Source organism: Dendrobates tinctorius, unplaced genomic scaffold (genome assembly GCF_039654945.1).
Source record: "Dendrobates tinctorius isolate UK_male_01 unplaced genomic scaffold, ASM3965494v1 ptg000618l, whole genome shotgun sequence".
NCBI lineage: Eukaryota > Metazoa > Chordata > Amphibia > Anura > Dendrobatidae > Dendrobates > Dendrobates tinctorius.
In genome coordinates, this window is record NW_027362273.1 from 64229 (window position 1) to 77816 (window position 13588).

General features: G+C 52.8%; 1 protein-coding gene across 2 annotated transcripts in view; it reads left to right on the forward strand.

The window, feature by feature from the left end:
* Positions 1-289: 289 nt before the first annotated feature.
* LOC141078994 (uncharacterized) overlaps positions 290-13588 on the forward strand; it is a 43660-nt gene continuing 30361 nt past the window's right edge. For both annotated transcript variants that reach the window (XM_073565259.1, XM_073565260.1), the window contains exons 1-6: positions 290-1961; positions 2037-2153; positions 2457-2579; positions 4034-4137; positions 4274-4332; positions 4428-4597. In XM_073565259.1, coding sequence (XP_073421360.1) covers positions 434-1961; positions 2037-2153; positions 2457-2579; positions 4034-4137; positions 4274-4332; positions 4428-4597 — 2101 coding nt within the window. In that variant the 5' untranslated portion in view covers positions 290-433. The remainder of the gene's footprint in view (positions 1962-2036; positions 2154-2456; positions 2580-4033; positions 4138-4273; positions 4333-4427; positions 4598-13588) is intronic.

The window sequence follows — 13588 nt, forward strand, 5'->3', positions numbered from 1 at the left end:
TCCTCTGTGTGTGTGAGACAGGGCAGCCCCACACTGTACCCTCCTCTGTATGTGTGAGACAGGGCAGCCCCACACTGTACCCTCCTCTGTATGTGTGAGACAGGGCAGCCCCACACTGTACCCTCCTCTGTATGTGTGAGACAGGGCAGCCCCACACTGTACCGGCCTCTGTATGTGTGAGACAGGGCAGCCCCACACTGTACCGTCCTCTGTGTGTAAGGATCTGCAGTGTCACAGTGTCGCCCCCCGGGTGTCAGCCTTCACTGCCGTCCTGTGGACCCCCCGGGGGGAGTCATTACAGGGACGTCTGCGGTCATCTGCCCTCCATTATGCTCGGGGAGTCTCCTCACAGGTGGGGCCAGCCCTCGTATGAGACGTGGTTGGAGATCAGGCATGTCGCCCCTAGAGGGGACCGAGCATCGTGTGACTTGTAATGAGGACGACTGATCCTCCAGAATTTGATTTTCACAGTATTTTTCTTCTTTCAGCCGCTGGAATCATCCAGAAATCTGCAACTCAGCGACATCTGAACAAGAGGACACCTCACATGGACACGACATACGTCTCCAGCACCCGAGGGGGCGACCGGACCCTCCTATCTGTCACCAATGACAGCATCGCGTCCAACATCACCGAGATTCCCACTACCTATGTGACTGTCACTGGGGACATCACTGCGGTCTCGGCGAGCGCAGTGCGGGGGGACGGGAACACCACAGAGAGGAACATGACTGCCGCCTCGGTGCCAGTCAGGTACCCATCATATGTGGTGACCACGTACTCATCCACCACATCGCACCACGAGCCCAGTCCCACCTTCTCAATCACCGTTGTTCCCACTACATCGCCCAAGACTCTCGGGGTCACCACCAACACCTCATCCATCCATCTGTGGATTTCCTCGTCTTCTGTTCCGCCATCAGCTGCCACCAGCGCAGCAGCTTTATCACCTCCCGGAGGATTGTCTGCACAGTCCCGGCAGCCGCCATCACTGAGCTCCTCATCATCCCCCATCTCCACATTAGTCTCCTTAGCTTCACCGCCAAACACTGACACCACCGAGACCCTTTACTCTTCGACCACCATGTCCTCCACCCCATGGTCAGCTGCCTCATCCACAACACTGCCACCATCGCTCCACCCAGAATCCACACCAGTAACCGAGAAGACCCCCGTGACCTCTGTATCGCCAAGTAATGAAGTGTCCACCGCTAACTATACCATAGCCGTCAGTCCAGAGACCCCTCAAGTGCTCACGGAGAAGAGGTCACATGATGAGACACAAGATGTCACCACAACAGTGAAATCAGTGACGACTGGAACTGAAGCGATGTCCTCAGAGAAGTCAAAAGGGGTCACAGTGGGAAGTCATCTCATGGGGACCCCAACACAGACCGGAGGTAACGCTTCATCTTCTACATCCCAGAACATCCCACTGACTCCAACCCAGCGGGACACCACACAGAAGATGTCACATGACACTATGGAGACACCGAGGGATGGAAGCTCAACAATGGCCACTACTGATCGGGTACTCATGACCCAGACCGCCCAAATGCACCCCAAAACTGAGGCGCCAGCACCAAACACCACAGTCAGCACAAAGGACACAAAGACCCTTCCTTACCCTCCTCCGAGCACTACACCTGCAGTGAGGTATTCCGCCACCACTGTACCAACCCTTCCCACCACCACACTCCCGAGGAGTACTCCCACCACCACATCCCCGAGGAGTACTCCCACCACCACGCCTCCGAGGAGTACTCCCACCACCACACCTTCGAGAAGTACTCCCACCACCACGCCTCCGAGGAGTACTCCCACCACCACACCTCCGAGGAGTGCTTCCACCAGGACTCCTTCTAGGAATACTCCCACCACCACACCTCCGAGGAGTGCTCCCACCAGGACTCCTTCTAGGAATACTCCCACCAGGACTCCTCCGACTCCCCCCGCTGCAGGTGAGACCAGCGCTGCACCATTTGCATGCTCTGTACACCCCGTATCACTGTGTAACCCTGTTCTTATATTTCCAGTTAGTCTCTGCGCCTCTGGTCCTTGTCACAATGGGGGTCTGTGTGTCGAGAGCAGCGACCTGACGAGCTTCACATGTGATTGTCTGGTGGGGTGGAGTGATGATCTCTGCAGCACCGGTGAGCTCTGGAGTGTGATTCATGGGAAACCATCAGAGGACCCTGCAGGATTAGAAAAATATGGTGCTTTTTCTCTGGAAACAGCGCCACCCCCTTGCACAGGATGTGCCTGGTACTGCGGCACAGCCCTATTGACTTTAATGGTGCTGCAGTACCAGACATGTGCTGTGGACAAAGGAGGGGGGGCACACATTTATCAGCCATGTTTTCCTAATCTTGGAAAAGCCCTCTTACCCCAGCGAGAGTGCAGACCCCTCCACATGTACTGATGGCGGAGCCTCACTGCTCCTGTTTGTCTTTCAGATGTGGATGAATGTCTCTCCAACCCCTGCCCAGTGTTGAGCACATGCGTCAATTCGAGGGGCTCCTTCGGCTGCCAGTGTCCTCTGGGGTACCTCCTAGAGAAAGGCGCCGGCTGCGTTCTCGGTGAGTGGTATGGATAGGAGTAAGCGATGCAGCTCTGGGTGTGGCCGGAGTGAATGCAGCTCTGGGTGAGGCCGTAGTGAATGCAGCTCTGGGTGAGGCCGTAGTGAATGCAGCTCTGGGTGTGGCTGGAGTGAATGCAGCTCTGGGTGTGGCCGTAGTGAATGCAGCTCTGGGTGAGGCCGGAGTGAATGCAGCTCTGGGTGTGGCCTGAGTGAATGCAGCTCTGGGTGTGGCCTGAGTGAATGCAGCTCTGGGTGTGGCCTGAGTGAATGCAGCTCTGGGTGTGGCCTGAATGAATGCAGCTCTGGGTGTGGCCGGAGTGAATGCAGATCTGGGTGTGGCCTGAGTGAATGCAGCTCTGGATGTGGCCGGAATAAATGCAACTCTGGGTGTGGCCGGAGTGAATGCAGCTCTGGGTGAGGCCGGAGTGAATGCAGCTCTAGGTGTGGCTGAGTGAATGCAGCTCTGGGTGTGGCCAGAATGAATGCAGCTCTGGGTGTGGCCGGAGTGAATGCAGCTCTGGGTGTGGCCGGAGTGAATGCAGCTCTGGGTGTGGCCGGAGGGATTGCAGCTCTGGATGTGGCCGGAGTGAATGCAGCTCTGGGTGTGGCTGGAGTGAGTGCAGCTCTAGGTGTGGCCGGAGTGAGTGCAGCTCTGGGTGTGGCTGGAGTGAGTGCAGCTCTGGGTGTGGCCGGAGTGAATGCAGCTCTGGATGTGGCCGGAGTGAATGCAGCTCTGGGTGTGGCAGGAGTGAATGCAGCTCTGGGTGTGGTCGGAGGGATTGCAGCTCTGGATGTGGCCGGAGTGAATGCAGCTCTGGGTGTGGCTGGAGTGAGTGCAGCTCTGGGTGTGGCTGGAGTGAGTGCAGCTCTAGGTGTGGCCGTAGTGAGTGCAGCTCTGGGTGTGGCTGGAGTGAGTGCAGCTCTGGGTGTGGCCAGAGTGAATGCAGCTCTTGGTGTGGCCGGAGTGAGTGCAGCTCTGGGTGTGGCCGGAGTGAATGCGGCTCTGGATGTGGCCGGAGTGAATGCAGCTCTGGGTGTGGCCGGAGTGAATGCAGCTCTGGGTGTGGTCGGAGGGATTGCAGCTCTGGATGTGGCCGGAGTGAATGCAGCTCTGGGTGTGGCCGGAGTGAGTGCAGCTCTGGGTGTGGCCGGAGTGAATGCAGCTCTGGGTGTGGTCGGAGGGATTGCAGCTCTGGATGTGGCCGGAGTGAATGCAGCTCTGGGTGTGGCCGGAGTGAGTGCAGCTCTGGGTGTGGCCGGAGTGAATGCAGCTCTGGGTGTGGCCGGAGTGAGTGCAGCTCTGGGTGTGGCCGGAGTGAGTGCAGCTCTGGGTGTAGCCGGAGTGAATGCAGCTCTGGGTGTGGCCGGAGTGAGTGCAGCTCTGGGTGTGGCCGGAGTGAGTGCAGATGGAAGGTTGTTTGCCCCCTCTGGACGTTGCTCCGTTATCTGCAGTCAGGACGTTTCTGGGACACGTCGAGATCCCCTGGAGCTTCCTCAGTGGTGCGGACATGAAAGACAGCGGATTACATCATGTCGAGGAGGACATCGCCGGCATAGTGAGTATGGGGGTGGCCATCTTAGGTGGGTGTGGTCACCATAGTAAGGCTGGGGGAGGGGCTTAGCATGGGTCTTGCAGACAGCAGGGGGTTAATCCCGTCTTTTGGGGGACTGACTCTAATCTGCTAATTACAGCTGCGCTCCTCGTTCTCCGCCATCTCCGGCTATTACCAGTCCACAGTCACCAGTGACAGGTAAGACGCGCCTGTGATCAGGTCACACTGGGGTGCCGGACAGCGGAGGATTCTGGGAGATTCTGTGCGTGACTTCTTCTCGTTTTCTTCCGCAGTCACACCGGTCGGAACGACTTCTTCCTGCAGAATCTTTTCTCTCTGGAGTCCAACGTGACGATGTTCGATCTATTGCGCAGTCTGCAGAGCTACGCCAAAGTGTGTGAGAGCTCGGCGCCGCCGCCCCGGTCCTGCCCGCTGGCGCTGCACCTCCAGCACCGAATACGGGGTAAAGCTCTGTATAATGTAGCTGGCGGGCAGAAGGTGGAGTATACTGTACTGTATACGCTGTAGTGTGCGGTATATATGGCACAAGGCGTCGTGTACTGTATATACGGTGTCCAGTGTGGTGTTCTGTACGGTGTATGTGGCACAAGGCGTCGTGTACTGTATATACGGTGTCTGGTGTGGTGTTCTGTACGGTGTATGTGGCACAAGGCGTCGTGTACTGTATATACGGTGTCCAGTGTGGTGTACTGTACGGTGTATGTGGCACAAGGCGTCGTGTACTGTATATACGGTGCCTGGTGTGGTGTTCTGTACGGTGTATGTGGCACAAGGCGTCGTGTACTGTATATACGGTGCCTGCTGTGGTGTTCTGTACGGTGTATGTGGCACAAGGCGTCGTGTACTGTATATACGGTGTCCGGTGTGGTGTACTGTACGGTGTATGTGGCACAAGGCGTCGTGTACTGTATATACGGTGCCTGGTGTGGTGTTCTGTACGGTGTATGTGGCACAAGGCGTCGTGTACTGTATATACGGTGCCTGCTGTGGTGTTCTGTACGGTGTATGTGGCACAAGGCGTCGTGTACTGTATATACGGTGTCCAGTGTGATGTACTGTACGGTATATATGGCACAAGGCGTCGTGTACTGTATATACGGTGTCTGGTGTGGTTTTCTGTACGGTGTATGTGGCACAAGGCGTCGTGTACTGTATATACGGTGTCCAGTGTGGTGTACTGTACGGTGTATGTGGCACAAGGCGTCGTGTACTGTATATACGGTGCCTGGTGTGGTGTTCTGTACGGTGTATGTGGCACAAGGCGTCGTGTACTGTATATACGGTGCCTGGTGTGGTGTTCTGTACGGTGTATGTGGCACAAGGCGTCGTGTACTGTATATACGGTGTCCGGTGTGGTGTACTGTACGGTGTATGTGGCACAAGGCGTCGTGTACTGTATATACGGTGCCTGGTGTGGTGTTCTGTACGGTGTATGTGGCACAAGGCGTCGTGTACTGTATATACGGTGCCTGCTGTGGTGTTCTGCACGGCGTATGTGGCACAAGGCGTCATGTACTGTATATACGATGCCTGCTGTGGTGTTCTGTACGGTGTATGTGGCACAAGGCGTCGTGTACTGTATATACGGTGTCCGGTGTGGTGTACTGTACGGTGTATGTGGCACAAGGCGTCGTGTACTGTATATACGGTGTCCGGTGTGGTGTTCTGTACGGTGTATGTGGCACAAGGCGTCGTGTACTGTATATACGGTGCCTGCTGTGGTGTTCTGTACGGTGTATGTGGCACAAGGCGTCGTGTACTGTATATACGATGCCTGCTGTGGTGTTCTGTACGGTGTATGTGGCACAAGGCGTCGTGTACTGTATATACGGTGTCCGGTGTGGTGTTCTGTACGGTGTATGTGGCACAAGGCGTCGTGTACTGTATATACGGTGCCTGCTGTGGTGTTCTGTACGGTGTATGTGGCACAAGGCGTCATGTACTGTATATACGATGCCTGGTGTGGTGTTCTGTACGGGGTATGTGGCACAAGGCGTCGTGTACTGTATATACGGTGTCCGGTGTGGTGTTCTGTACGGCGTATGTGGCACAAGGCGTCGTGTACTGTATATACGGTGTCCGGTGTGATGTTCTGTACGGCGTATGTGGCACAAGGCGTCGTGTACTGTATATACGGTGTCCGGTGTGGTGTTCTGTACGGCGTATGTGGCACAAGGCGTCGTGTACTGTATGTACAGTGTCCGGTGTGGTGTTCTGTACGGCGTATGTGGCACAAGGCGTCAGGTACTGTATGTACGGTGTCCGGTGTGGTGTTCTGTACTGTGTATGTGGCACAAGGCATCGTGTACTGTATATACGGTATCCGGTGTGGTGTTCTGTACGGCGTATGTGGCACAAGGCGTCAGGTACTGTATGTACGGTGTCCGGTGTGGTGTTCTGTACGGCGTATGTGGCACAAGGCGTCGTGTACTGTATATACGGTGCCCGGTGTGATGTTCTGTACGGCGTATGTGGCACAAGGCGTCGTGTACTGTATATACGGTGTCCGGTGTGGTGTTCTGTACGGTGTATGTGACACAAGGCGTCGTGTACTGTATGTACGGTGTCCGGTGTGGTGTTCTGTACGGCATATGTGGCACAAGGCGTCGTGTACTGTATGTACGGTGTCAGGTGTGATGTTCTGTACGGCGTATGTGGCACAAGGCGTCGTGTACTGTATATACGGTGTCCGGTGTGATGTTCTGTACGGCGTATGTGGCACAAGGCGTCGTGTACTGTATATACGGTGTCCGGTGTGGTGTTCTGTACGGTGTATGTGGCACAAGGCGTCGTGTACTGTATGTACGGTGTCCGGTGTGGTGTTCTGTACGGCGTATGTGGCACAAGGCGTCAGGTACTGTATATACGGTGTCCGGTGTGGTGTTCTGTACGGCGTATGTGGCACAAGGCGTCATGTACTGTATATACGGTGTCCGGTGTGGTGTTCTGTACGGCGTATGTGGCACAAGGCATCGTGTACTGTATGTACGGTGTGGTGTTCTGTACGGTGTATGTGGCACAAGGCGTCAGGTACTGTATATACGGTGTCCGGTGTGGTGTTCTGTACGGCGTATGTGGCACAAGGCGTCGTGTACTGTATATACGGTGTCCGGTGTGGTGTTCTGTACGGTGTATGTGACACAAGGCGTCGTGTACTGTATGTACGGTGTCCGGTGTGGTGTTCTGTACGGCATATGTGGCACAAGGCGTCGTGTACTGTATGTACGGTGTCAGGTGTGATGTTCTGTACGGCGTATGTGGCACAAGGCGTCGTGTACTGTATATACGGTGTCCGGTGTGATGTTCTGTACGGCGTATGTGGCACAAGGCGTCGTGTACTGTATATACGGTGTCCGGTGTGGTGTTCTGTACGGTGTATGTGGCACAAGGCGTCGTGTACTGTATGTACGGTGTCCGGTGTGGTGTTCTGTACGGCGTATGTGGCACAAGGCGTCAGGTACTGTATATACGGTGTCCGGTGTGGTGTTCTGTACGGCGTATGTGGCACAAGGCGTCATGTACTGTATATACGGTGTCCGGTGTGGTGTTCTGTACGGCGTATGTGGCACAAGGCATCGTGTACTGTATGTACGGTGTCCGGTGTGGTGTTCTGTACGGCGTATGTGGCACAAGGCGTCGTGTACTGTATATACGGTGTCCGGTGTGGTGTTCTGTACGGCGTATGTGGCACAAGGCGTCGTGTACTGTATATACGGTGTCCAGTGTGGTGTTCTGTACGGCGTATGTGGCACAAGGCGTCGTGTACTGTATATACGGTGTCCGGTGTGGTGTTCTGTACGGCGTATGTGGCACAAGGCGTCGTGTACTGTATATACGGTGTCCGGTGTGGTGTTCTGTACGGTGTATGTGGCACAAGGCGTCGTGTACTGTATATACGGTGTCTGGTGTGGTATTCTGTACGGTGTATGTGGCACAAGGCGTCGTGTACTGTATATACGGTGTCCGGTGTGGTATTCTGTACGGTGTATGTGGCACAAGGCGTCGTGTACTGTATATACGGTGTCCGGTGTGATGTTCTGTACGGCGTATGTGGCACAAGGCGTCGTGTACTGTATATACGGTGTCCGGTGTGGTTTTCTGTACGGTGTATGTGGCACAAGGCGTCATGTACTGTATATACGGTGTCCGGTGTGATGTACTGTACGGTGTATGTGGCACAAGGCGTCGTGTACTGTATATACGGTGTCCGGTGTGGTGTTCTGTACGGTGTATGTGACACAAGGCATTGTGTATAGTATATACGGTGTCCGGTGTGGTGTACTGTATGACATATATGGCACAAGACGTCATGTACGGCGCAGGATGTCGTGTACAGTATATACGGCGTGGGGTGTAGTATACGGCATATACGAAGTGTCGTGTACGGTACATACGGCATGGGGTGTCGTGTACGGTATATACAGGGTGTTGTGTACGGTGTATATGGCGTGAAGTGTAGTGAACGGTATATACGGGCTGTCATGTGCGGTATATACTGGGTGTCGTATACGGCGTGGGGTGTCGTGTACGGTATATACAGCGTGGGGTGTCGTGTACGGTATATATGGCTGGTGTTGTGTACGACATATATACGGTGTGTCATGTACAGTGTATACGGTTCGGGGTGTCGTGTACGGTATATACAGCGTTGGGTGTCGTGTATGGTATATACAGTGTAAGGTGTCGTGTACAGTATGTACGGGGTGTTGTGTATGGTATATACGACGTGAGTTGTAGTGTACGGTATGTACAGGGTGTCATGTGCGGTATATACAGCGTGGGGTGTCGTGTACGGTATATACAGCGTGGGGTGTCGTGTACGGTATGTACAGCGTGGGGTGTTGTGTACGGTATATATGGCGGGTGTAGTGTATGGTATATACAGTGTGGGGTGTCTTATACGGTATATACAGCGGGTGTAGTGTGCGGTATATACGGGGTGTCGTATATGGCGTGGGGTGTCGTGTACGGTATATACAGCGTTGGGTGTCGTGTATGGTATATACAGTGTAAGGTGTCGTGTACAGTATGTACGGGGTGTTGTGTATGGTATATACGACGTGAGGTGTAGTGTACGGTATGTACAGGGTGTCATGTGCGGTATATACAGCGTGGGGTGTCGTGTACGGTATATACAGCGTGGGGTGTCGTGTACGGTATGTACAGCGTGGGGTGTTGTGTACGGTATATATGGCGCGTGTAGTGTATGGTATATACAGTGTGGGGTGTCTTATACGGTATATACAGCGGGTGTAGTGTGCGGTATATACGGGGTGTCGTATATGGCGTGGGGTGTCGTGTACGGTATATACAGCGTTGGGTGTCGTGTATGGTATATACAGCGTGGGGTGTCTTATACGGTATATACAGCGGGTGTAGTGTGCGGTATATACGGGGTGTCGTATACAGCATGGGGTGTCGTGTACGGTATATACAGCATTGGGTGTCGTGTATGGTATATACAGTGTGAGGTGTCGTGTACAGTATGTACGGGGTATTGTGTATGGTATATACGGCGTGAGGTGTCTTATACGGTATATACAGCGGGTGTAGTGTGCGGTATATACGGGGTGTCGTATACAGCATGGGGTGTCGTGTACGGTATATACAGCATTGGGTGTCGTGTATGGTATATACAGTGTGAGGTGTCGTGTACAGTATGTACGGGGTATTGTGTATGGTATATACGGCGTGAGGTGTAGTGTGCGGTATATACGGGGTGTCGTATGTGACGGGAGTATTCTCCAGAGCAAGGAGGGACAACAGGCCTGGGAATAATCCAACAGATTTATTGACCAAAAAACAGGAACAACACGAAGGTAATTTGCAGAGTCCCAAAATAAGTCCACAGGAAACTGATTCGGGGGCACCTCCCGACAATCCTTGTGCCAGATCACAAAACCATAGTCCTTTAAGAGTCCCAGAAATCCACCACGATCACACAGAGGCTGAAGCTTCCTCAGACAGCCTCATCCTTCTCTTTTAGCATCCAACTCACATCTGATCTTAAAGCAAGAATGTATTGTCAGGGCTCCTGGGATCAGTCCATCTGAAGGGGGGTAGGGGTCACACCTACTATTCAATGGTTTGGTCCATCAGAAGATTCTAGAAATGTAAGGGCTCCACTTAGTCTACAGGATGTGTATTGTAGGTTATCTTCTGCTTAGGAAAACAATAGCCAAAGTTCCACTAGCTGTTGACACAAGCCTAAATTAGATTATGGTCCAGGTACATCACAAGACATTGCAAGTATTGGGGGAAGGAGACATGGTTAATTTACAGCAAATGAATCAGAGGAAAGTTAAATGACCTATTATACAAAATACAGGACAGGGCAAGACTACAAATCATGACAATCCCTTCCCCTCCTAATTTGTGTACGTACTAGGGACCTCTACAGGTCACTGGTTAAGTACACACAGGCATGGCGTAACTTACATGTGGCTTCATGCAGCCACGAATTGGCATCGTAGCTTTCCCACATCATTGCCCAGGAGAACAGCTGCAGGCAGACCACCCATCACCCCAACCAAACATCGCCTGACCCCAAAACCAAAGTTCAGATCCACAGTGGCTGTGGGAATAGTCCTCCATTGTCCACCAGCCAGTTCAATGACAATTCCAGGTCCTCTATTGATTGCCTCAGGCCGAACCACTCGGGGATCAGCCAGCGTGAGGAAAGCTCCTGAGTCACAAAATCCAACAAGTCTTTGTCCATCCAGCACGACCTCCTGCAAGTGCTTACCTCGATGAGCTGAAGTCGTCATAGCTGCGGGTCGCACACCATAAACTCCTAGTGGTGCAACATGGGTGGGTGAGGCACTAGGCCAGTCCTCACTTAGTGGTGACACGTCTTCCTCCATGGCACTTGGCTGTAGATAATTAATAATATGATTGGGTACAGGATCAATCCTCATTTGAACAGCTGGGCAGGAGGCTTGCAGATGCCCAGGCTGCCCACATCGATAGCATCTGTGCTGTGTCTCACTCCATCCAATGCGTCCTCTTGGGCGAGGAGTAAGGGAACCTGCCGGTCGGCTCCCACCTGAAGGTGCTGTAGGGGTTTGAGGACGATTCCTCCATGAGCTGGCTGGACATGAGGCCTGCAGATGCCCCGGATGCCCACAACCATAACACCTGCGCTCTGCTACTTCCTCTCCTCGTCGTATTCCAGAAAACGCAGTGGAAGCAACAGGAGGCACATTAACACAGGTATCAACACGAGGTGGTGGCTCAGAGGAACGGGGAACAATGGGGACAGAAGAACTGGGGGCCACCGGTGTTGTGGAGCTGGTAGGCCTCTCTCCATCCTCCAACAGAACTCTCCACCGAGGCTTGATGGTGAGAGCCTCATCAGCGAGAGATGCAGCTTCTTCCACTGTAGCAGGTTTCCTCTCACGCACCCATTCCCTGATCTCAGCGGGGCACTGGGCAAAAAATTGTTCTTTTAGGATAACCTGGAGACAGGTGTTCCAGGTTAAGGCCTCCTCTGCCTCCAGCCAGCGATTACATATTTGTTTGAGTCTGTGGGCATACATCTTGAAAGACACTTCCTCATTACAGGCTAAAGTACGAAACTGGGTCCTGTAAGTGTCTGGGGTCACAGCATAATGTTCTAGAACAGTCCGTTTAATCTCTGCATACTCACAGTTCCACCGAGGGTCCATAGCTCTATAGGCTGCGGCAGCTCCACCCTCTAAGAGCCCCACAAGATGTCGGACGCGCTCCCTTTCCGGGACTTCCATTAATCGACACTGATGCTCAAAGTCCAGGAAGAAGCCCTCAATGTCACCGGAAGCCTCATTAAACGGCTTGAAGTCTTTGCGGGACACTCTGGGGAGTTCCCTCATGGGGGATGCTGTGGGTACAGTCTGTCTGGAGCTTCTCGCTGCCTCCAAAGCGATCTCCCTCTCCAGCATTGCCCTCTCCTCCATCCTGCGCTGCCTCTCCTTGGCTGTGCGCATGACCTCCCTCTTATCTTCTATGGTAGCCTCTTCTCCCAGTAAGGCCATCTCCTCCTCGTACCACACAACCCACTGACTTTTTTGGGTATTTACCTCCGACTGCCGCCTTTCCTCTCTTTGCTGTGAGGATCCTTCCTCAGCATCATCTTGCAGGCGAACTGCTTCCAAAGCCTCAATCAGCTGCTCCTTGGAGAGTCCCTTGCAGCTGACTCCCAGTTCACGGGCCTTTGTTTGTAGGTTCTTTGCAGTCCAGTTCTTGTACTCTGAGGCTCTGGTTCCAGAAGTTGATGGGCCGTTCTCCTCCATTCATTCTGCTCCGATCCCACCGCTGCCAACCAGTTTGTGACGGGAGTATTCTCCAGAGCAAGGAGGGACAACAGGCCTGGGAACGATCCAACAGATTTATTGACCAAAAAACAGGAACAACACGAAGGTAATTTGCAGAGTCCCAAAATAAGTCCACAGGAAACTGATTCGGGGGCACCTCCCGACAATCCTTGTGCCAGATCACAAAACCATAGTCCTTTAAGAGTCCCAGAAATCCACCACGATCACACAGAGGCCGAAGCTTCCTCAGACAGCCTCATCCTTCTCTTTTAGCATCCAACTCACATCTGATCTTAAAGCAAGAATGTATTGTCAGGGCTCCTGGGATCAGTCCATCTGAAGGGGGGTAGGGGTCACACCTACTATTCAATGGTTTGGTCCATCAGAAGATTCTAGAAATGTAAGGGCTCCACTTAGTCTACAGGATGTGTATTGTAGGTTATCTTCTGCTTAGGAAAACAATAGCCAAAGTTCCACTAGCTGTTGACACAAGCCTAAATTAGATTATGGTCCAGGTACATCACAAGACATTGCAAAGTATTGGGGGAAGGAGACATGGTTAATTTACAGCAAATGAACCAGAGGAAAGTTAAATGACCTATTATACAAAATACAGGACAGGGCAAGACTACAAATCATGACATCGTATACTGCGTGGGGTGTCGTGTCGTGTACGGTATATACAGCATTGGGTGTCGTGTATGGTATATACAGTGTGAGGTGTCGTGTACAGTGTGATGTACCATGTCGGCAAGATATGTTTTCTGTTGCAATGTGCTAACAAATCCTCCATCCTAGGACATTGTAAACTGTCAGTAATAGGAATTCCTTCCCCCCAGGTAGTATCAACCCTGCCACTTCCTCTGGAAGAACAGGAATGTTAATTAGCTAGACCATCTTCCTCACACCATTTGGCTTCTCTCAGCTGAAAGAGAAAAAAAGTGCGGGAACTAAACTCTTTGTTTGAAACCAGGAGTTTGAATAAGACAATAAGGGATTGTCCCGCGAAAACCATACCCAGCAGAAATATAAAAATCATATTTCTGCGATCCGAGCAGACCCAGCTTCGCTGTGGTGCCTGTTGCAAAACTCTCGGATGTCCAGAACCTGAGATATGATTTGCGCCCAAATGGACGGTCATA